General features: G+C 35.8%; 1 protein-coding gene across 1 annotated transcript in view; it reads right to left on the bottom strand.

The window, feature by feature from the left end:
• Window positions 1-324: 324 nt before the first annotated feature.
• LOC309575335 (adhesion G protein-coupled receptor A3-like) overlaps window positions 325-25,006 on the bottom strand; it is a gene marked incomplete at its 5' end in the record, with an annotated part of 260,286 nt that continues 235,604 nt past the window's right edge. Inside the window, 2 exons of the mRNA XM_082285708.1 lie at window positions 325-1,646; window positions 4,854-4,949. Coding sequence (XP_082141834.1) covers window positions 425-1,646; window positions 4,854-4,949 — 1,318 coding nt within the window. The 3' untranslated portion in view covers window positions 325-424. The remainder of the gene's footprint in view (window positions 1,647-4,853; window positions 4,950-25,006) is intronic.

The raw sequence follows: 25,006 nt of genomic DNA on the forward strand, positions 1-25,006 counted from the left end.
ACTTCTGATTAAAATCCATGGCACAGTAATAATATTTTTCTACAAAAATAAATAAGTAAAAGTTTAAGATGCTGATATGTTTATAAAAAGTGTCTGAAATTACGACAGAAAAAAAGTGAAAACAATGAATGAAAATTATGTTTCTAAAGAAATATCATTCTGTGTAACAAAAGGATATTGCCTCTCTTATTCAATTGTCTAGACTTCATTTTCTCATTATCTTTCAGAATAATTTTATAACTTTCTTTTAAAAATACCTTCACTTTAAAACTGTCACTATCCCTCTTTTTTGACTCTTATTAAGAAGATGAAAAGCCGTACAATTTACTGATGGGCTACACAAATATATCATCATATTCATCTCAGAGTAAAAACAAAGATAATGATGGTTTAGGGCAAAAAACATGTTATGATGGCCCACAAACTACACAGTAGTTTCATTTTTCCAAGGGCCAGTTTTGATATTTCCTGTACTATCTGAGCTGTATATCATGGCTTCATGCATGTTTCCCTTGAGAATTCCGTTGTGATTTGTTGTATTAAATGGCAATGACTGTGTCCGTGGGTGCATTTCAAAGTGAGCTGGATGGTGCACAGTGTCACTTTCTGGCATTTTACCACAACTATATATTACAGTACTTGCGTCGCTACTTTCGGGCTGGTTGACGGTAGGGTATGGATCACTTTTTGAGCAGCAGGCCCTCCTGTGACCTGACTGGCTCTCGTGTGTGCTGTGGGGACTGTCTGTGTGGGAGCTGTGGATGCTGCCGTCAATGCTTGAGGGGATGTGATAGGCGTACTCTCTTTCCCCTGCAGACCTGTGCCGACTGAAGTAACGTGGCTTAGTTCTGCTTTTCAGACATCTATGAATGTGCATATTGGGTCTGAAGGTTCCCTCATTGTGGACATGAATGTGAGCCTCATCATCAAGCAGCTGATCACAGTGCATTTTTGCACAGCATGGTGTCACAGGTGACAGGCAGTTAACATGGTTCTGAACTGCTTGCAGGTTAGTGAGTTTGCAGTGGCTTGCTGCTGGGTGATTAAACACAGCTGACTTGTTGGGACACGGTGATTCCTGAAGACAAGGTGCATGAACTTGAGTGTCGCCATTGACGTTAACCTTTGGGCGCACGTTAACTTGCACAGAATAGGTGTTCCTTTTGGATGGGCAACAGGACCACCAGCAATGCCACACATCATCTCGCTTAGCACAGTGATGGATCAGGATGAAAAGCCCCAAGGTCACACAGAAGGCTCCATAAAGACAGCTAAATATCATATCCAAGAAATGACCTTGAGATACTGCAAGTGCTCCAAAGGTCCAAGTGGCAGTAAACAGGAACAAAGTGAATGCTGCGGCTCGAAGCTGAGCCTTAAATGAATGCTCATTTTCCAATAAGGAAGAAGAAATCATGGGGCAGGTTGCCTGGGGAACGGACACAGGGTCTGTAATATGACCATGGCCCACATCAGTACTTGGCATTCTCTGCGGATCTTCTGTCTTTTCCTTTAGCTCGTACTTGCGTTCAGGATGGCGCTTCAGTTGCACGTATGTGCAGAGAAAGTAAACACAGGTCACCAGCACAATGAATGCCACTGGCCCATAAAAAGCACCGAGACTGGGCTCCCAGGCCATCCAGCAACTGAAAACAACAAAAAGACAGAGTCAAGAACATTTCAGGGACCACATTAGATGTGATGGACAGCTGACTGATCTCTGACTGATATGACACAACAATATCTCAGAAGTTCAAACTGTGGAGACAGGATGTGTGTCTTTAATATTAATTAAACTGAGGCATCAATTTCTAATTTTTAATAGAATAGAATAGAATAGATGGGATAATTTAGAGACTATTAAAACTGAAAATTTCCAAGAAATATAGGTCAGCTTAGACTCTCGAATTGCAGTGAAGTAAAAGACCATTTATGTCAACCCTTTTTTCTACTATTAAAAATGTCAGCACTAATATTTTGATTAAAAGCAAATGAGGCATAGTTTATACACTGTATGTGAGCAATAGAAATGTACAGATTTCAGATGTTTGTATCAATGAACATTGCAACAAATTCTTAAGGGTGAAGATTGTTCTTAGAGAATTTTCTTCTTGCCAGAGAACAGCCTGAGTACCAAGAAAGCCTGAAAAAAGACTTCCAGTTGAACTGTCACCACTTTCTGCAGTGAACAGACCTGAAATATATATGCCATTTCTGAATTCTGCACTGTTTCTAGGGTTGCTGGGAGTTCATCCATGTCAGTTTGAATGTCCTCAGAAAAATTAAGGAAAGTGATGGTCTCTTTGTGATTATGCTACCTTGGTAGCATAATATCATTGTAGCATGATCATGGTTTGCTAGGCCTTAAATAATATAACCATAACTGTTTTAGAGCAGCTTAAATTAGCTCACAGGCCAGTATGAGTCTAAGAGGACTGTCTTAAGGACCAATGATCTGATCGAACAAACACAGGGGAAAAAACACTAATGAAATCCTAGATGGAAACTGGCAGAATATGGGTTAGAGGGAGAAGGAATATTTGCCTGGTTTTGACTCTTCTCTATGATCTGCTTTTAGCCATAGTGCGGACAGGCAACTGAGCTGGCAGTATAGCCTAGTACAGCTGCTATTATGTTCTTATATCCTAAATATTGCATGGATTTCTGGAAAGACGAATAAGTTACTTTATCTCTTGGACTTGGACAAGAAGTAATAGGCTTAAACTGCAGCAAAAAAGATCTAAATTAGATTTTTAAAAAAGTTTCTTAGCTGTTAGGACAATTAGGATAATAAGCTGTTGGAATGAAATGTGGTCTATCCATTACGGGAGCATTTAAAGTACCTCAGATAAATAACTGTCAGGAATGGTTTGGATATAGCTAATTTCCCCCTGGGTCAGAAAGACAGACCAGGTGATCTGTCATTATGATTCCAGCTCTAAAAGTGACATGGTGTGACACTTCACATTCATTTAGGCATGTGTGATTAGTTGCAGTTTCTCCAGTTCCAGTGAGAAAACTTGTGATATCAGATTCTTGTCGATCCAGAAATCACCTACAAGTTACTATAAAAAGGGCAGAATGACTTTTTCTGTCAGGCTGAGAACCTCTCAGCTAAATAGAAACAGTCCCACTGGGTGTTTCAACAAGAAACTGCAGAATAATGACTTTGAATTTTTGAAATCTGAACCTTAAACAAAAACATACACACATGTATTAATGAACTTAAAAACACTCCCAAGAGTATTTTTCATATACACTATATAAGTATATATAAAATACTTATATATATTTTTATATGAGTATAATTTGCTGTTAGACAGGCATGAGAAAAGATTCTCTGAAAGATATTTGTGAAAACATAGGTAAATTACCACCTATAGTTAATTGGATAAGCAGAGAGCACAAAGCTATGTGGATACTTGAAATACATTTGAATGCTATGTATTTGATGCAAAGTAGAGAGTGGAATGCTCCTGAGTGAAGCAGTCTCATGGGATGCTCTCATTTCAAGTAGAATCTCATCATGGATCACTTACAAAATCTATTCTGTAAAAAAAGTTCAAGATTGTGCATCTACATTTACCTTACTAATACCATAAAAAATGAATAAGACACATAATTCACTATGCTGCCATTGAATTAGAAGCTGTCTTTTTACTCAGTCTTATAACCATTCCTCATCTGTCCCTTGTTTTCTGTGCACACTGTGGCACCAGGTATTGATTTGCTACATTAACATGATAAAAGAAGTATAATATCAGTAACTGCACCAAAATGAAAAATGTCTCATCTTTATGAACATAAATAACAGTTTTATAAGACACTGTTGATTATAAACTCGCTGATCAATTGGATAACTTTGATAGTATATGAATATGAGTTGGGCCCTAGGCAGAGCAAACAGTTAGCCATGGTATGCACTGATTTCTTATTGGAATTTACATTCCAATTACCTACAAAAATGTCTTTAAGGAGCCAGATGCTCACTCATGAACCATTCTCCTTTGTTGCCACTTTTCATGCCCAGAACATAACCAGTTTCAAATGTGTTACAATAGATGCTCAAAGCATCTAACTAAGAGTGATGTCCTCTAGAGTATTAGCACTGCCAGAGTACTAAAATATCCATTAGTGTGCCAGTCACTGCCATGCTGATCTGTTACACACACTGTATTTAACTTTGCAGTCTAATTCACTTTCTGCTACGCTTTTATGGAAAGACTTATTGTACTTATGGATACCTCATGCTTCATGCCAAGAACTAATAATAATGTGATGCCTGGAGAGCTTGTGCAGTTCTACTGAACACCCACCTACACACAAGGACACAAGAGGATTATGTCAGGATTGCCAGATATTGTGACTGGAACATTTCCAGGTGGTGAAAATCCAAAATATTTGGGTTTTAATGAAGGGGCAGGAGTGGAGGAGGTGGGAAAGGGATTTTTGCTTGTCCTTTTCTTACATCACTATTTGTAAATTGCTCTAAGTCACATGAAGGATATTAAATCAAGGTAGATAATAAAATGAAAATAATTAATCAATAGATGTATTAGATATGCTACTCATTAGGCATTTTTAATATCTTTCACTTATTCAGATGTAAATGAAGAGTAATTCTGTAAATGAAAGGTGATTGTATTGACAGTAATGGAGTCAAATTGGTGGAGGTGAAGCAGCAAGCTCCAGATTAAGACATTGCTCTTTCACAGCCAATATTTAATAAAATTTCATAACAAGTATCATCCCAAATTGCATGCCTGTACCCTTTATGAAGTCAGCTACATTTACTGGGATAAAAAAAATAATATGTTTTCCTTAAAAGTTATATAATAGTAGTTCATACTTACTATGGTGCATTGCCTTCAATCCCATAATTATTGATATTGGTTGCTGCTGTAATCCCACAGATAATGAATGGAACTCCACCACTAATCAGGTAAAATCTGTTGAGAAATAATAACTAATATTTTAATTTGCCTGACTTGTAGTTGAAAATACTTTTAAAATAATTGTACCTTCTTGAAGTATTTTGGGAATAAAATATTGCTGAAACATTAAACATGTCTCTAAAACCAGAAAAGCAAAGAATGAAGTATTGTCACAATAAGCGCTGTGCTCTATGAAGCAAAGAGCAGAAAGCCTAATATTTAATATTTATATGGACCCACTTTTAACAAACTCTTGATTTACAATTTTAGTAAATGTAGCTACGAAGTAATATGAAAAACAAAACATTGTCTAATGACAGAACCTAACTCCTAAATAAAGTTATTCCCCTCACCTAGATACTTATATTTAATAGTTATTAAATATAATAGTTATTAATATGTATAGTTAAATATATATAATATGTTATATATAATATAACATAATAGTTATTAATATGTTAATAATAATAATAGTTATTAAATATGTAAGCATTATAAATTTTAAAAAAAATCAGGCAAAGCAGCTTTATTCACTTAACATAAAAATGTTCCCAGGGAAATTCAGTGAAATCACAGAAGCATTTTCATATCTCCCACATGATAAAAGAAAGGAAGCTCAGTTAGCCAAAGAGAAAAGGGGCAGTCCACTTGGTAAAATGTTTAGATTTATTTCTGCACAGGGAAAAATCTGAAGAAATTGGAAGGACTTTGCATTTACCTCACTTTTCTTCACTCTTTCAATACCCAGCCTTGCAAATGCATTAAAATGTGAGTGCTTCTAAGGCTTCAGCAAGATCTGAAAACTGTTAATCTTTCTGTAAAGACAGAAAGCACAGAGCTTCACACCCCTTTAACAGGTTAAATGCCACTGAACTACTTGGAGGCAGCAGTCATTACAATGTAGGATCATTAGGCTACCTTAAAGTCCCAGGGCATCTCACAGAATTTGGCATCCTTCATGCCTGTGTCCAAATTCAGCAAAATGAACCACCATCACATTTTCCATTTATATAAGCAAAACACAAAATCATGCCTGGAGCACGGCACTGCCACCACTGTGGTCTCTGAGGTGGAGAGCATCAGCCCCCATTCCTGCAGCTGGAAGCTGCTCAGTGGCAAAAGGGAAAATGTTCCACTGCACCTAGGAGTGCAGATGGTTCTCTGAAATCCTGACTCATTTCCTGGCTTAACCAATGCTCCTCTGTTGGCAGACAAAATTAATTTCTTTTCAAGCCTCTTCTTTGATGTGGATACAGTATGCAGGGATACAGACACTTCCGAGTCACTGCTGCTATGTTGTCCCTCAGGTCTAAGAGGAACCTGGTAATGTGTGGGACACATTCACAATCTAGCCACTTGTTTTCTATAATATATTATAAATATTAGGAAATTTCACAGTCATTGCAAGGTAGGATTTTTTACACGGAGTAATAGTAAGTAAGATTAAATAAATCAGCATTTAATTCAAGCCCAGAATTAGGGTTAGAATTTCTTAACCTCTTTTCCCACCTCCTTCCAAAGCAGAATTATGGGTCATAACATAAATTTCATATTAGTATTTACAGTCAATCTTTGTCCTAATGGTCTAAACTGTAAACAGATCAGAGACAATCATATTTTGCATTCATCAGGAAGCCCTTCAGATTTTATAAATTCAAAGTCACTGAGTATATGTTTTTTCTTCAACTTGGCTTATTCTGAAGATCTCAACAAACTCCAATGAACAAGCTGCCTGCCTACAAAATCCATTCATTCACTGCACTTTAATGATTGTAAATATCTTCTGACATGAGCATGTTGAATAAGCTACTTTAATAGCTTATTATTATTTTTAAAAAAGACCTTTTCAATGGCATTTTTGAAATTCAGGAAATTACTAGGGTACAGCAATGAGGCACAGAAAAGTGAATCTCAAATTATGTAAGAAATAGTAAGGAGCAGAAAAAATAGGAATACAGAAGCAAGTACAGGAAACTGCATTTCTAACTCATCTGAAGTGATTACACCATAGAATTTACCTAAAATGCAACCTATAATTTCATTTTTTGCAGTGCCACCACTTTTTACAGATTGGATACATACATATAAATCAATTCTTATCTAAAGTTTCAGACAAACCAGTATTTGTGCGTTAGATAATCTACTTCACAGCTCACACTTTAAGCAGGCTGCTGAATACAACAGCAGCAACAGATGTTCTGGAAGCACTTAGCTACACAGTGCTGCAGAAATGTGGCACAATCTGGCCAAATTCCTGTTGTGGCTCAGGGCTAAGGGCAAGAAAATACATTCTAGAAATGACACAAGGTGAAGTCAAATGTTTCAGTGTACCTGAGGTGCACTGTACTGATATCCAGCACATCACACTGCCTCACTGGGGGGGGGGGGGGGGAGGGGGAAAAAAAGAAAACAGCAAATAGAAATGATAATGTATACAAATGATTCTGCATTGGTGGGTTCAGGATTCTTGAAGCTGTTGAATAGAAGAAAAGTCAGCAAGAGAGGAATAGGATTAAAATAGACCAAACAGAAAACACAATCAAAGATAAAGAAATTAATTGTAAGAGCAGAAGCGCATACTCTTGTCCATTTTTGTGAGCTCATGGATACCTTAAACAGTATATAAACAAGAAAAGACCATATTGCAAAGACACCAAAGAAAAGACACATTGATCAAAAGGTTTCATATACATGTTAGTTTTGAGGAAGTACACTTGAAATGAATAAATTTAGACCAGTCTTTTCAAATATTACTTTTAATGCAATCATTAGTTGTTATCAATTTCTTCTTTTCATGCAGATCAGATAATAGGGCAAATAATTCTGAAGAAAAAGCTGCAGTAAATAGGGCATAAATAAAAAGTGACAAAACATAGATAATAAATAGCTATTCTTCATACTTCTAGAAAGCCTTTATCTAAGAGAATCAAAGGGTTGTTAACATTAATTAATTTAGCCCTACAGCCCCCAGTGTGGTCAATAAACAATGGTGTACCTGTTGTACAGATGAGAAAACAAGGAGAGATTAGGTGTTCAAGGCCATGCAGAAAATGAAATTCCTTAACTCCCATCCTATGTTTACACACAAGGCACCTTTCTGTTACTGTACATGAAGGGACTGGGCAAATCATGGCATCTAGGATTTTGTCTCCAAGCCCAAGAAACCCAAATACTCCTCTCTCGGTTCAAGCAGGGGCAAGAAGAACACAGTGTTATCTGAATGAACCTCTGATTAGGGTGATGCCTTCCAAGTGTTCACTAAGCCTTGCCAGTGCCTGACTTTTGGAGAAGTCTGTGTGTGCTATTCGCCGTGCAACCCTAATACCGCCATTCACTTTGGTATAGCCCCACCTGAGCTTGCCAGTTAAAGTGGTCCAAGTGTAAGGGTTTTAACTGGAGAGATGCTGGGTTCTGCTTCTTATGCTGCTGCACCCAACTTTTGGTCTTTTTCAGCCATACAAAAGGAAAAAAAGTAAGGGGTGATGCTCCTGTCCAGTAAGCTTGTTCACAGTATAAAGCAGTAACAAAGCTGTACCAGAAGTGTGAACTAACTTGTAGACTAAGAAAATACATGCTTTTCAACCATCTTTGTCCCTCACCCCAAGAATATTTTCTTATTTAAAAAAAAAAATTCCATCTTTTTCCTATAATGTTTGCCTGCCTTTTGTTTACTATTTCCTCTTATGACTGTCTTACAGTTTTAACACTTTAAAGGTCTGTATCCTTTAGTTCAGTAACCAGCTTTTGTCTTCAAATTACCTTTTCTACTTCTAAATTTCTAATTTTTCTCATTACCAGTGGACTGTCTCCTCTTCAAAAAAGAACACGCAGTAACCCAGAGCCAATTTCATCTGCTTGTGTTACTCTTCTACCATTGAAGAACACAGACAGTGATACTCAGGCTACCAGTAATGGAACCCCATATGCAGCAGTAAGAAGAGTGATGTGACTGTTAAGATGAAGGCAGACAACACAGAGAGATTGGCTGTAGTCATGATAGCCATGCATGCAAATCCTTAAAGACTAGGAAACCCCAGGGAGAAAACAAAAATTTATTTTCCAGCTAAAATTTTATCTTGATAAGCAGTTAACTTACATAATATTTTCAAACTGTTTTACGGGGAAAACTATAAACTATCTGTGGGATGATTTGGGGCTTTGAAGCAACTGCCAAGCCATTGCTTCAACAGCCCTTGGGAAGAGGTTTTCAAATTTGTACATTGTTGTTGCTGGCCACCCAGGGACATCCTGATGATTCCTAGCAGGCTTTTACATCAGCATACATTTATTTACTGAAGCTCATTCTATCACATCTTCACTAACATTGTTATCCAAGCTAATTAGATTAAAACTAGCCTGGTAGGCCTCAGCAGGGTGCACTCGGACCTCTCGCTGCAGTGCAGCAACACCTTCGGCCTGAAAACCAGGCTGTGCAGGCATGAGCAAATGATGGGCAGTAAGCTGAAGGGGAGGAATCACATTCCTTGAACATTCCAGGGAACCCCTAAGTTTCCGCTGCAGAGACTGCCTGAGACCAGCAAGTACAATATTTTTTATTGCATGCACTGACATAAACACCCCCCCCCAGCAGAGCAGCAGACACTGCCTGGGGTGATGCCCCTCTGTTGACATCCTGCCTTACTGTTTTTCAGCTTCCTTTCGGCAAGAACTCCTCTTGTAAGGCGAACTCTACCACAAAATACTGGGAGCTACACAGCCAATCTGATAGAAACAGGATAATGTCAGCAAGAATGACTGCAATAGCCTGCAGGCAGCATCCATACTGATAACTTAACATACAGTATATTCTGCTAAGTTTATTTCCATAAATGTTACTCAGTAAGTCAGCAAGTAAAAGGAGAGTTCTACCCAGTGATGAATTTCTTGCTTGAGTGTCTGGCTATTCTCTAGCCCAATTTTTTCCAGATTAAGAACCTTGACTCTGAATTTTTCCAAAAAAGGACCAGACCTTGGCTTTAGAGGTATAATGCAAGACTGACTATAAGGGTTTTTTCTGCAGATGTTGGCAAAATGGCAATGTATCAGGAAGTGATTTTAAAGCTTCAAATAGTCTTTATTGCAGATATTACTTGATTAAAATGTACATATATTTAACTTTATTCCTCTCTGCCTGCAGTACAAAAAAAAAAAAAAAATCAGTTTAGCTTTACTTATGTTTAGGGCACAGTTCATATAAGAAGAGACATCAATCTACTAGCCACCTGCAAAATAAACATCAAAATAAAAGAAGGGTCACAGCAAGACAACTTTCCCTTTTCTTTTTCCTTGAGCTGGGATTTGATTTAACATCTTTGTAAAATGTAATCCATATAGAAAATGGTCATTAAGTTCTGAGCTAACCAGATGCCACAGTTCAAGTACCCAGGAGGCAGGCAGAGAAGTAGGTGCTCTGTAGAAAGCTGAATTTATGAGCCTGATTTTCAAATTATTCTTCCTGAATTTTTCATGCATCACATCATTTTGTGATCCTTTTTCCTGGGAATTTTGATAAATTAAATAAAAATAAGGCTTTGTAGAAATTATGGGATTTTGAGAATATACTTTTCCTTTATGAAAAAACCCCAACAATTTTAAATCCTATTCCCAGATAGTCTTGACTTACAAACATATTTACAAATACCATGCTTGTTTCTCTTAATGACCTTTTTGAAGAGAAATAACCTATATTTCCTTCAGAACTTTTCTCCTGTCTGCAAAGGAGATCTAAATATGGAGAATACAGATTAAAAAAAGAAGAAGAATCAACTAATAATGCTAAAATAAGCTTTAATTTTGTGAGTCAGGCTTTAAATGGTACATAATAGCAGAAGTAAGGGTTGTGTGAAAACCCTATTTATCACCTTTTATGTGATATATATATATATGTGTATATATGTGATGTATATCTTTAACTGCTTATTCACAGTCCAGTGGTTTTTTTTTCCAGAAGACCTTTCACTCATTCAGCACAGAAGAAACAAAGGTCACTGTACAGGTAGTTATTAATTTAATTTATATATACCCCTTCTTTCTAGATCTTAATGCAACTTAAGAGCTTTGCAAACATTAATTAATTAATCGTCATAATGTCCTTGTGAGAATATGTATAATCTTTTCCATTTAGAGCCAGACACTAAATTGCAGAAAGATGAATTTAAAAAATTGATTAAGAAAAGTCTCTGCAGATTTGTTTGCTCAGCTTAAGATGTCCAGGCCTCTATCTGACAAAACTAGTCTCTGGTTTTTTATTAAAACTGGCCATGAGAAAGGATTTTAAATACTCTTCTTCATCTGTCCTTAAAGAGTCATGGGAACCTGGGCAACAAAGTGGGACAATGTTAGTCAGTGTCAGAAGATCTGAAACCTCACCTATCAAATGGCTGCAAACCCATTTGCTTCTCTCCTGTGAGCCCAGTGCACTGAATATTCACTCTGTGTCTCTGCTTTTCCACCCACGGCAGATGATGTCTCAAGCACTGCCAGGCAGGGTGAGAGGCCCTGCTGGTGGAGGCAGCACTGAAGTGATTTATATTCACCCTCCTTGGTTAACACCCTTCATGGTGTATGCAGCCACTAGGTCTTAACTGGAATTTTGCAGATGAAAAGGAATTTACAGGTTGATAGTACAGCTGCAGTTTGCTTTACCAGGACCATGGGAGACAGTCTAAGCCAGCAGAGAGGACAGAAAAATAAGAATGCATGTAGCAAAAAGATAAAAAATGAATTCAGGAGCTCACAAAAAATGTTCAGAGAAAATTTAGAAGAAAGAGAAAGGAGATTCATTTGCATAGGGATAACTGTATTGTCTCTTGGTGAGCTAGACTAATTGAAGAGCTATTGTATCTAAGAAGCAAGAGACACCTTTTTTTCTGTACTTGGAGAATGCCTTGGGGGCTGCTGGAAATCAAAGACAGAGATGATTCTTACAGTGTATTCCATGCTGCAGTTTAGCTCTGCTGACTTCTATTCCTGCTTAATTTAATGAATAAATAACTTAAGTCAGGGTAAGTAGGAGTCCATGCTGAATGCACTTCTGAAGGAAAGAAGTAAGTAAAATATTAAGAATCATGTTGATGAGAAAGAAAATATATTTTTTAGTATTTCTTACAGATTCTATATTTGAAAAAGTTCAAAAATATGATGCTTATAGAGAGAAAACTGTTTATGGTAATGCTTGGAGAGAAGTAATGGGAGGAGAAATAATACTCATGCTTTGAGTATTCTTTATTCGCACCATCATTCTATCCCTAGAAAACACAAAAAGCCCTTTCAATTCTGTTTCCACAGTTAATTTCTAGCAGTAAAATGGCTGATACTCTTGTTTGGAGGTATTCATTGCTACCTCATTTTTCCAGCCATTTGACTACTCTGGCGTAGAGCTGTTAGCTGAAATCATTTTGCAGTTCCAGTCTACTGAATCAAACACAACTGCTTCACCGAGCATTGCAGTACACCTCTAGAAAGTCAATTACCATCAGGATGTCCTTCTGCCTTTCAAAGGGGAGAAAAGAACCATTAACTATCAACCCTCATCAAGACAAGAAATTTTGATAGCAGCCTATATGTGACAGTGGCATTTTATATAATATGAAAATGAAAAGTAAAGCATGTAAAGATAATAATTGCTGTACTCCTATATTGTCACGTATTTAATACTCAGTTCACTTTATATTAGTATCAATGTCCTGTGACTGTCAGTAGAACCACCTTGCATTTTAAACAGAAAATATGGATTTCTTTGGTTTTACTTGAGGTGATATTCATTAAGGCTGCCAAAGGAACCAAATGAAATGACTAACAGGAGGACATATATTTTAATTTGGTTTGACTGTGAAAGTCACTGACAGGGGGTTCTGGTCTATGTTCTCCTATGGCTAAATTTTTAAATCATATTTTTAAAAAGGAATTTATGTTAAGCCCGTATTTTATTATGGCAGTCACTGACATAACTTCCTGAATATCCCTGTGTTTCATGCATTGTTGAGTTTTTGACACTTGCTTTTTAGGCAACTTTTTTTTCTCATGAAGAATGTTATTTCTTCCACAGTAATTTAAAAAAATTTAAGCAGACCATTCAAGTCCTTGTTTTGTAGTTCTGTAATTTTTAGATCACCTGAAAATACACTATTTTTAACTTTCACAGAACGAGAACCTTTGAGAGTTGATTCAGAGGTTATTTATTCACTACTTGATGTATTTTTGGATTTCGGTATGAAGTATAATTGTTGTATTAAAAAAAAGACATTCAGAAGCATTAATTTTTATTATGAGCTATACTGACAAGTTAGAGCTAAATAATTTCAACTGCATGAGATTCACAGGTAACATAGGACTAATACTCTTAGTTTTATTTTCTGTTAAGCTCTTTCACTGTACACGCAGAGAATAAGTCAGAAAATATTAATGACCAAGCCATCAATGTCATGAAGTTGGGGACTTTACTGGTAGATCCAGGTGCCTTGTTCTTAGATTTTCTCAGCTAAGCATTTAAGACAGATGTGTGCAAACAGACAATGAAAAGAGAATACAGGAACTCCTGGGAAATAGCTCTAGAGAGATTACTCTAATTCTATTCTTTTAAATTCATGTGTTCTTTTTCTCTTATATAAGTCAATGATCTTATATGAAGGGCAAGATCTTTGCCCACAGTCCCAGAGGGAGCTAAAATTGTTCAGAAGAAAGTGAAAAATACAAGAAACACTTCAAGGATGTGCATTTCCAAAGAAATGACATTGTTAATTTGCACATTTTTGGCAAGCCTTGTATCTTTTGATGCAAAATTAAGCCCCTTCCAGTTCCAGAGGGCAGGTGAGAAAGAATCTTAGCTTTCTATACTGAACTTTTATGTGGGCACGGGAAGAACTGAAATCTGATTTCCTACAAATTTTACAATTGTCTTTGGTGTCTAAAGAGTTACAAGGCCCCTTTGAGATCTTTCCCATAGTTATGCCATCTCTCTGTAACTTCAGCCTTCCCTTATGTCGAGGTATTTATCTTTGTTATTCACCTGCCCAGCCAGTCATGTGGAACCCAGAGAAGTTTAATGATCTCTATCGATCTCAGACCAGCTATAGCCAAGACATGAAAAGTCTCAGTGACAGACATCCCTAAACAAACTGTTTCTTTAAGGAGATCAAAATATAGATAAGAATAGATTTCCATTTTTCCATTACAGATAATTATTGGCAAAATGTGAAAATTTGAACTTTAATGGTTCAAAGCTCAGCAAATAGGAATCTTAAATTCAGTATTTTCACAAATATCATGCTTTTCTGCATTAATACCACAATTTTTCCTTTAGTTTATTGATTCCTGAATGATGAATGTTAGTGTTACTATTTACAGAGAGAATATAGTAGTGAGAAAGCTAAAAAGCATATTTATCTCTTCAGCTGGCTCTGAAACGTTTCAAGCATTTTTACAGCCTGTTTGACTGATACAGGCCATTAAAGTAATCAGTTTAGGAAATTTAATGTTGTCCATGAAATCTGCCATTTTTGCAAAAAAACCCCAAACTGACTGTCTTCAATGAAAATGAAAGTTACAGCTTCAGACATAATTGTATGTAAAACAGCTGAATGCATCAGCTGCTTTCTCTCACATAGCAGTGACTGGGTTTTTACTGTTTGAGTCCTCTCAGACAGACTTTAAAATGATGCATGTTATGGCCACCATGCAATATACATATTTTTAATATTTGATATGTTGATATTTGATAGGTTGATATGTATGTCCTCATAAAGTGTTTTCTTATGAAGTTTACAAAACAGTGGTAAATTTCATCTCTCTAGATTTGTCCAGCATATCCTATGCATATACTTGACACCCATACACCATACTCAAGACATATTTATACTATCTGTGTATAGAATATTCATGAAGGTATCTCTATTGGCTTTTAAATATTAATACTTCAAAGTATTAAAGCATTCTTACTGTTTGTGAGAATTTTACTAATAAGGTAATAAATAAATGCCTCATCTTCAAAGTATTGTTAATGATTAGGTGCTACATCCCCAAATTTAAACATTCAGTGTTTCAAGCTTCTGTATCTCTGGGTTTACAATTATGTGCTAATCACAATTTACTGCTACCTTCCATTTATTTAGGTAATTGGGTTTATTTTCAACTGCATGTATCTAAAATCTAATCACACAGCTATAGCAAGAGGTATCCTCAGGCAAACTGAAAGGACAAACAGTCTTGTTTAAGACATGAAGAAACCACATACTAAATAAAAATAGTATCATTTTGATTATTAAATCTTCCTGGTCTATGAGAAGTGTTCAGTCACAAACCCAGAGGGCCATTTAAAATTGAAAAGCATTTACGCAGAAGATCCATGGAAACCACAACACCCTTTCAGTTGAATCTTTTCAGCTACCAAGCTTTCAGCTCTCAAACCCACATTTTTAGAGAAGAGATCAAACAGTTTCCCAAAAGGAATTTTTTCTGACATGAAAAGCATACACACAGGTTTTGAATTCCTCTAAAGGCCTCTGTGGTAAAGGAACGGACTCTGTCTTTTAATTTGGTACCCATTTTAAAATATTTTGATTTTTTTTTAATAGTTCTAGTAGTTTTAGGCTTTGCCACAGGTCATGAGTTGAGGAGGGAGCGTTTCTTAAACTTAAGAAAAAGTAGTAAGTACCCTTAGATGTCAGACATGACGTTCATGCACACTGATGCTGCTTTCAATCATACAGAAAACCATCTGGAAACAGTCAGGTAAAGCCAAGACAAGGCACAGATGTTAAAATCCTAAAATACAACCTCAGCACTTTGACATATAGATACTGAAGGCACTACATTTCTTCTTTATTTACCAAGACTGCACAATGAAAAATTGAAAATAAAGTATTATGTATAAGGTGCCTGTATAAATTAAATATGTGCCTTTTTGGGTTTGGTTTTTTTTTTGGGGGGGGGGGGGGGTTGGTTTGTTTTGTTTGTTTGTTTGTTTGTTTTTTAATTTCTACCCTCATATTGTCTTTGTTCACAAATACTTGCTGAGAAAAAAAAATCTCAGTCCTTATATAGAGCAGCAGGACAGCAGAATGCTTCCCTCAACAATTAAATTTCAGACCACAAAGACTAGAGTTACTGAAAATTCATGCACCAGATATCTAAAATGTGAAGCTGCAAAATATGGGTCAGGTAAAAAATTTAAAATATCAAGATAAAACATTTCAATTTTTTTCTATCAGAATTTTTTCTGCATCTCTCTTACATAATCACTTCTAAATCTTAAGTTTATTTTCCTTCTCGGAATAAGAAGAAATAGCAAAACAGTTGTCATCTTCCATGAATGACAATCCAGTTTTACAGCTGACAACATCTGGAACATACAACTACACTGTACACAACCACTACTTACACCTTAATGAACTAATACAAAAAGAAAACAGCAGAAATCCAAAATCTATTAATTTCATTAACCATGAATAACTCCTCTCATTGAATTTTTCTGGTGGTATTACAACATTTTTGAGCATATTTATTACCTCCTTTCTTTTTTTCCCTCAGGAATCCTTAGCAATGACTTAGCTTTGTTTTCATGCATTTCAACTTGTAACATATTCCTCCATTTTGCTGGAATTGGGTGATTTTTTGTGATTTATTTCAGACCAGGTTCGAGCCCTTACATTTCATGTTTGTGATCCATTCAAGATGAAAGCTAAAAGGACACAGAACTGGGATGAGAGGAAGAAGCCCACATAGATTTTCAAAACTGGACTAGGTGAGAACTTGAGCTAACTTTTAAGTTGCATCTGCTTTGAATGGAGACTTAAACTAGATGATTTACAGATGTTCCTGCCGATCTTACTATTTTTATGACACTACGATTTACTTACTATTCATTATCTTGTCAATCTTATGAGAGTCCATCCATACCAGCTGTCCAAGCTGAGAGAAGGCTTCTTTAAACCACTCTCTTCTAGTATATATCAGTACGTAAACTGAAATATATGCACTCCTCAGAGCAGACTAATTCACAGTTGAGTGAAAATTCCTAAATTTTCAAATATATTCTGAATATTTTTCAACATAAGCATATTTCAAATATTTTCTAATTTCAAATATACTTCCAATATAAATTTTCAAATAAATGTCTCTGAAGTCTGAATTCTTTCAAAGAGTACAATGCATTATCAAAATGTAATCAAGTTAGGACACAATCAAACTCAGAAAGAGACCCTACTTTACATCCCATCAGCAATGCCTACACCTGTGGCTGTAGCCAGCCAAGAATAGTTGAAACCAAGGAGAAATTTATGCTATGTACAAATCCCATTATTATGTTTGATAGATTGTGCACCCATTACTTATATGTGTCTTATCCCCACTTGCTTTTATCAAACTCCATGAGATGCAGACTTGCTTGATTTTGTACTACACAACTGCATTATTCTTTTTCAGAAACTAATCTACCCTGTAAAGAACCTTAGTGAAGTTTCATCCTTAGAGTTTGCCAAAAGGAGAAAGCCTATCTTTGTTTTGTTTTGTTTTTGTGGAGAAAATATTATATTAGGATTTATGCAATGTTATCCACTTCTACAACTTCAAATTTTTCATCTTGACAGATATGCAGGTAGCCAAGAACTTAAAACTTAGCAAGCAGGTTTTATTAAATGTAACAAGCAGCAGGGAAGCATTAAAATATGCTGAAGATAAATTTTTTTTTAGATGGTTTTAAGACATTTGGTTTCTTTCTGGAACACCTTCTCTTTTACAGTCCATAGGATGTAATTCGATCTGCTAATCTAGAAGCAGCAAAGAGCATTCTTTTTTAATGTTATATTAGAAAAAATACTATGGATTAGCCTTCTATTGACCCATAGAAAGAACTGTTCAATTAATGAATTGATTCCACAAAACCATGGAGATTTAGATTTATTGACAAAAATTCAGGTTGACATTTTGTCCTTAATTCACCCTATTCAAAAGTAAGAAACAAAGGTAGAATTGCATGAGTTCATGAATGTCAACCCTGATTTTTAACTTTAATGTTGAGGGGTTTTGCTGTTGTCGGTCTTAGTCTTACTAAGTTGAGCTATGGAAAATCTTTTATGTATGATGATGGCATGAACATTTGCTTTTTCCTATTGTTTAAAAGCTGACATACACAGAAATCTATTTCTGGTGATCTCTATCCCAGATTTAAACCAGAAGCAAAAGGAAAGGTTTTTCCATCATATATAAAAAAGTCAAAAGGTTAAGTTTTTAAAAAATCATAGGGGTTTTTGAGCACTCAACCAGAAGTGATCATGAAACTTTGAAAAAAAAAAAAAGGAAAAGCAGAGATAGAGTTACTTTTATAAACATTAATTGAAAAATATTAATTAAAATCTAGAAATGGTATGTCATTTACAGGATATTACTAACATGGAAAAAAAGAGATTTGAAAAGGAAAAAACAGCCATCTTCACAAAACCGCAAGAGCATCTCATTGCTCAACTTCCCAGGTCAAAAGGCTGCCTAGCTTTGCTAGCTACAGTACTTGTTACTTGATTTAACAAAGCCAGAACCTCAGAAGGAAATGTTCTCCTTAGTTGGGAAACACTCTCTTAGAAGCATGAAGAGGGAGTATGGGTAACAGGCTGCTTCTTCAATACTTCTAACAGAAGTTTAGGAGATACATGAGCAGGTAAGTTTAATGTCATTCTTATATAAGACAATAACACGAGCACGATAATCCACACTAAACAGTCCAAAATGCCTTACCTACAAATGACAGTCAGCATGGGGCAACTATTCTGCAAATAACAGAGGTCATGATTTGCCTACAGCTTTGAGTAGTGAGAAAGAGTTTTAGAAACATCAGCAATTCCAGAAATCAAATTCCAAAGGGGTATGCATACATGTTTCTTAGAAATGAACTCTGCCTGTAGAGGTACTTTTTTTTCTGGAGAGGTCTAGAAGTTCATCCAATACGAAGAAGCAGCAAGATCATGTGACTGACCACTCATGACTTTTTCCTTGACATTGCTAATAAATATTCAAAAGTAGATGCAAACGGTCTCCAGTAATCATAGTTCTCTTACCTCATAATCAATAGATAAAACAATACTAGGTACCTCTTATTATCAATAGATAAATAAGTCAGGTATCTTGTGTGCTCGGGTTTTTTTCGCCGAAAACCTCACAAATGTTCACTTTCCAATAAAATTGGGAGGGATTCTCTGAGAACTAAGTATAATCCAATAATAATGGCATTACCCTTTTGTCTGAATGAGTACTCAATCAATACAGACATAGAGTTTAATCTGGATATTCTGTTTTATTAAGGTATATTAGATATTACATACTGAAATTCTTTTAATCTGTATCATTAAAATTACAGAAGATAAGCAGTATTTTTGATCTATGAACCAAAAATCTTGTGACTAAATATGTGTAACTCCCACTGAAAACCGTGTGAGTGCATGTGTTTCAGAGCAGAAGGTGGCCTAATTTTTTGTTATGTTTTATACAGTAAGGTGGTACCTGAATAAAAATACCTGCAGGATCAGCAGCCAGTTTCTACAAGACTCATAACATTTCCAAACACTGAAGGCATATTTGGAACACATTAGCTTCAAAGTCTCTTCTGTCAGAATTCACTTGCATAATGAAACACAGGAGTTTCTTATGAGACCATTGAGGCTGTAGGAATTCAGCAGCAAGTAAGGGTTGAAAAATGAAAATACTGTTAGGAAAAGTCCTTGGCTTACTATTAACAGAACTGAACATCAGGAGATCATCTAGTCCACTCAAAAGCTCTGAGTCAGGGCCACATTAAACACCTGTTATGACTGGTCTGGCCTTATCTAATCTATGTTAACAAATTGCTTGGGACAGAGTTCCCACAGCCTCTCAGGTAACCTGTTTTAATTGCCAGCTATACTCATAGTTTGAAATATTTTCCTATTATTAACCTATTTACCCCTTGCTACAATTTAAGATTGTTATTCATTGCATGATTTTCTCTTTAATGACTTCTCATTTGGAATTTTTAATGAACACTAACTTGAAAAGAATCATCTACATTTCCAGTGATGGGTTTCAACTACTTTCGATGTACAATGTCAGGGAGATCAGTAGAAGTTTATGTATAATTTTCCATGGTGTCTCAACTCAAAGCCAAGTGAATTAAACTAATGCAGCTTTTCCTCCCAAGACTTTTAAGCCATCCTTCCAAAAAGGCATGAACCAGAGATTATCACACTTATTTGACAGGAAGTAATGCATAGAATAAGCCAGGCCTGAAATTGAATTTGCAACAGTTATACTAAATATGCTCCAATATATTTAATGTAATATGCATATCTGTGGATTTCACCAGTTTTGTTTTTCGAAGCAATATGTTTTAATTTCCTTGAATTTTGCTATTCATTATATTAATGAAGAAAAATAAAGATAAATATTAATATTAATAAAGAAAAGTATTCTGAACCATGAAAATAATGTATTTATAACTATCACTGATAATGTATATACACATGCATAAAATATATATTTGGGTTTTGCTAGTTTATTTTAAGATAAGCCATGTGCTTTTTTTGTTTAGCATTTGCTCTTAGAATCCAGTAATATCTTCTAGTCAAAATTACTTCGTGGAATAGTGGCAATGTATTGGTAAATGCAATACCTACTATGTCCTATGCCACACTATAATTTAATGATTGTACTGTACTGCAGTTATTATCAGACTATTGCACAATCCTGTATTACACTAGTTGGCTGCCTGCAGCGTTCGAGTTTCTGTGACACAGCAGTTTATCAGTCTGCACCACATACTTCATAAATCTTCATGACTTACATTTTCTTGCAACATCACGGTTTTCATTACAGTTCAGCTGGATATATACTGATGCCTGCTTAAGACAGGTGTCCTGTAACAAACTAAGTTCTATCTTTCTCACAGAATAATTTTTGTAAGGAAGAATTTGTATCTAACGTGACTAATTTTTCTCACTAGTTAATGAGTACAATCATCTACCATTAAAAGTCAGATAGTTTTTTCTGTAATTGTGGTGAATATAATTTCATGCAGATGGGAATGCTTAATTCTTTGTCCAAACAATTACAATAAGCACACTTGAAAATATCTTATGCATTTATCTTTACAGCATTTTTGCATAATCAAGTTTAATCTATATGACACCAGAGAGTCATATGAGAAAATATTTAGTTCTTTCAAATCTGATAAAGTTTTCTACAAAGCCCCCATTGGAGCCTGAATATATTATCTTCTAAAAATCCTTGAACTTGTAAAATTTCCAATCAGCGTTTTACATTTTGCCTGGAGCAGCATATCAGAGCATGGAGCATTTTATCAAGCTTACCCACCCTCTAACTTACCCTCTACAATTATGTATATGGCTAGCTCAAAGGGATAGTGTGACAAAAATTCTGAATTTCCAGGAAATACCTAGATGTGAACTCAGGATAAAAGCAGCTGAAAATTCCATCTAATAAAAAGTTCTGCAGATCAGCATATAGCAGTTCCAGCCTTTCAAAGCTGAAAATATTACAGAATTCATTGTAAGTCTTCATGAAGCTCACAACTTTGAAAGCTTGCAAATACTGTAACTTAGATAGTAAAAATTTCTAAGTCCCAAGCCCATAATGTCCTCATTAAATGACCAAGTATCACTCAGGTGTGGTCATTTGCTTTTTTTGGCTATGTTTGTCAATAACTGTAGCACTGGAGAGAGTTTCAGTTGAACAGACCTGTCTAAGCGACTTGCTTGTGCTGTTTAAACTACTTGTTTACAAGTAGTAAGTTGTCATATGTTTCTTCTGCAATAATTGTAACCCATTTCTTTCCATCTATACCAAGTAGCTCAGACACCATTCTTTAAACAAAGAGAAAAAAACTTCACCTTCTACTTTAACATCTCTTCAAGATTTGGTACTATTGTATTTCTACCCTGAAAAGTGTCAACATCTTGTGTATCTTTCCTATAACTTAGCTAAAGAAGTTATGACAGTAACAAATTCCTTTTTCTACTTTGATTTTGACATGTGCTTGAACTAAATTCACATCAAGGAGGAGCCTGTGCTCCAGGGATCATTCACTTAAAGTATTTGGTAGTGCATTCAGGACAGTTTTGAAGAATAGTATTGCCAACTATGCCATGAGAACAAACTTTTGAGATAGTTTCAGTTGGAATTTTGATTCATAAGCCAGATGCAGTGGAACTACAAGCAAAGCAGATGGCTCTGTTATCATCTTGCTCGTAGTGACTCAACAATTCAATCACTCACCTTGAAGGTGGAGAAGCAAAGTTCTAATCACTTCTCATTTGATTAAGGGTCAGCAGGAAAATACCTCCATGCTATGACATCATACCCTGGCAATCCAACGCTGTCAGCAACGAATATTTACATGGCCTGTGCAAAGTGCAACAACTTTCTCAGGATACCACTGACAGTATATTGCTACTCTGTAGCAAAATGTGGATTGCTGTAATATTCCACTATTTTAATTTTACTGGAAATTTTCTTGTGTGGGACAAGTAATCCAAACCTGAAGTAAACATTTTCTTTGACTTAAGATAATTTTATCCCCATCTGATGGAAATACAATTAGCTTCAGGTTGAAATTCAGTAAAAAGAATTAATGAAAAAGTTTCCCTTATCACCAGTTTGTACCCTTTTCCACTGCAGACCTTTCAGTTACATCCTTACCTCCATCTGAATATATAACAGCATTTAAGAGTGATCATGTTAAATAGGACGTAATATCAGTATGTCCTTGAAGTACCAAAGTATCAAGTTCCAAGTACCTTTAGGTTCTGCAACCCTGTCTCTCCCTTTAACTCGTGATATACAGACTTCCTGTTTTGTTTTTAAGCTCCTCTTTCTTCATTATCTCTAGCTTTTATACCTCAAGGGGCAGAACTGTTCTGTTTCTTCTGGCTAAGGCTCCTTCCAGCATTTTATTTCTTTTAGTTTGAGTGGAGTTTTTGGTTTATTGTTAGTTGGTTGGTTTTGGGGTGGTTTTTTTGTTTGTTTTGTTTTTGAGAACTTGCCTAAGTTGGTGGGCTGATAAGACACAGCACAATCTGTCTAAAATGCTCAGCATTTCCGTTGGTATTGTTGAATTACTTGTGTTGTGTCATCTTTGAATGCCAGTTATCAAAATTTCCTTCAGAAGCAATGTAGCGTTGTTGAAAATATTACCTCTATAATTAAATCAAACTAAAACCTTGAAAAGGCTGTTTTCCTTAGATTATTTTAATATCCAATGTAACAATATAATACATTATTTTGATGTTGAATATAAGCCATATTTTGGTGAATAAAATTAATAACAATAGCTGGAAGGGAAACATGGCTTTTCTAACACTGCATTTTTATCAAATGCAAAAAATTAAATAAAGGTATTTTAGCAATATGGTCTTTCTCCTTCCTGGGAAATATGAAAAATATTGAAACAAGAAACATGGGAATAGTGTTTTGCAGATAATATCTCAGAAATATCACTAGATGATCTTTAAGGTCCCTCCCAACCCAAGCCATTTGACAAAAACAGCTGTTACACACTTTATTCTTTTTAGGAACTTACAGTATGGAGGTGATAAACAGCCTTGAGAATACATGAAGATTGCAAAAAATTATTAGAGCACAATTTTAAAGTCATCAAATAATATACATTTCTAGTCTTAATTCACATATCTAAAATAAGAAATGCTGACTATAATATCAGAGACATGAGTTAAATTTCCTGATGACTGACCCTGCCTACATCAAAATATCCCATCCTCTAAGCAAAGAATACAATAAAGTACTTAAATTATATCCAACTTCCTGGAGCAGATTTTCAGAGAGACTGTTGGCTCACCATGCCGAGGTTCATCCAGCTGGTGAAAACCTTACTCGCAGGGAGCCATCATTTTCACTTACTCTGCAATGACACAACTGGGTCTATGCTAATAGTAAAGGGTGAAGCACCGAGATCTCCTCAGGACTCCTGAGAATTCTGCCCTGTGGCACTTCCCATTTAATTCAACATACTCATACTATAGAGAATTTTTAAGAAAAAGACAGATGATCCCTTGGGATAATCAGGCCTAAATTTACACTTTATAGAGGAAGTTTGATATGTTATCTGTGGAAAGGAAAAATGGGCTTTCATGGATCAAGACTCTATGAGTTAATATTTAAGGACATTTCACAAAGAAGAAAACAATGGGCTGCAACTGATGCTTTCCATCTGACCTCCTTCTCTCTCCCTCTTTCTCAATCACTGTTTCATCCTAGAAGACATGAATTCATGAGAGCCAGCACTAATGAAAAATGCACTAGAACTTAACTGCATTTCAGAGCTGCTGGTGTCAAGGGGACAAGTAATGTCTGTGTCTGTCAGAATGTAAATTAAGTCGCTTCATATGATTCAGTCTGAAGATTCAGAAAAGGGCATGGCCAAAAAAATGGCGCATTCGCCAAATTTGATGCTGAATAAAGTATTTCTTATCATAGCCAAATGTTGATCCCCCATTACACTGCTATTAAGCTGCAATAAATTGTAACCAACTCGTTATAAATGACAGGGGACATTAGCAACGATCATTCTCTGAAGATCCTGTCAGCCTTAGGAATATTTGAAAGCATTAGTTTTTTTTAGTCTAGAGTTTTTCTCTGGACATAAGCATTCTTTAAAAACAAAATATAAGAAGCCTTTGGTCTTTATAACTGGAATGTTTCAGTATCTCCATTATGGTGCAAAAATATCACGTAACAATTTCTAATGACGTAATGAATATTGCTGTGTGCAACTCATGTTCAGGACACAGCCTGCTCTATTGGTAACTTACTCAGTAAAAATTTCCATATAACCAGTTTGTGATGGAAATCACAACATTTCCTGCTGGGCTCTCTCAGGACCAGCAGTTAGGCAAACACAGCAGTAGGTCCATTTGTGCCCATGTGTTGGTTTCCAGCTTGTCAGAATTCAGATCACGCAGATAAATGTTCATCCTGAGACAAGCAGGGTTAACACTGTGAGCAAAGCACTAAGTGGATGCCATGACCCCTGTGGTATCATGCAAGTCTGTAAAATCCCCTCACTGTAAGGCAAGAGC

This window comes from Coloeus monedula (genome assembly GCF_965178545.1).
Source record: "Coloeus monedula genome assembly, chromosome: 8".
NCBI classification, from domain to species: domain Eukaryota; kingdom Metazoa; phylum Chordata; class Aves; order Passeriformes; family Corvidae; genus Coloeus; species Coloeus monedula.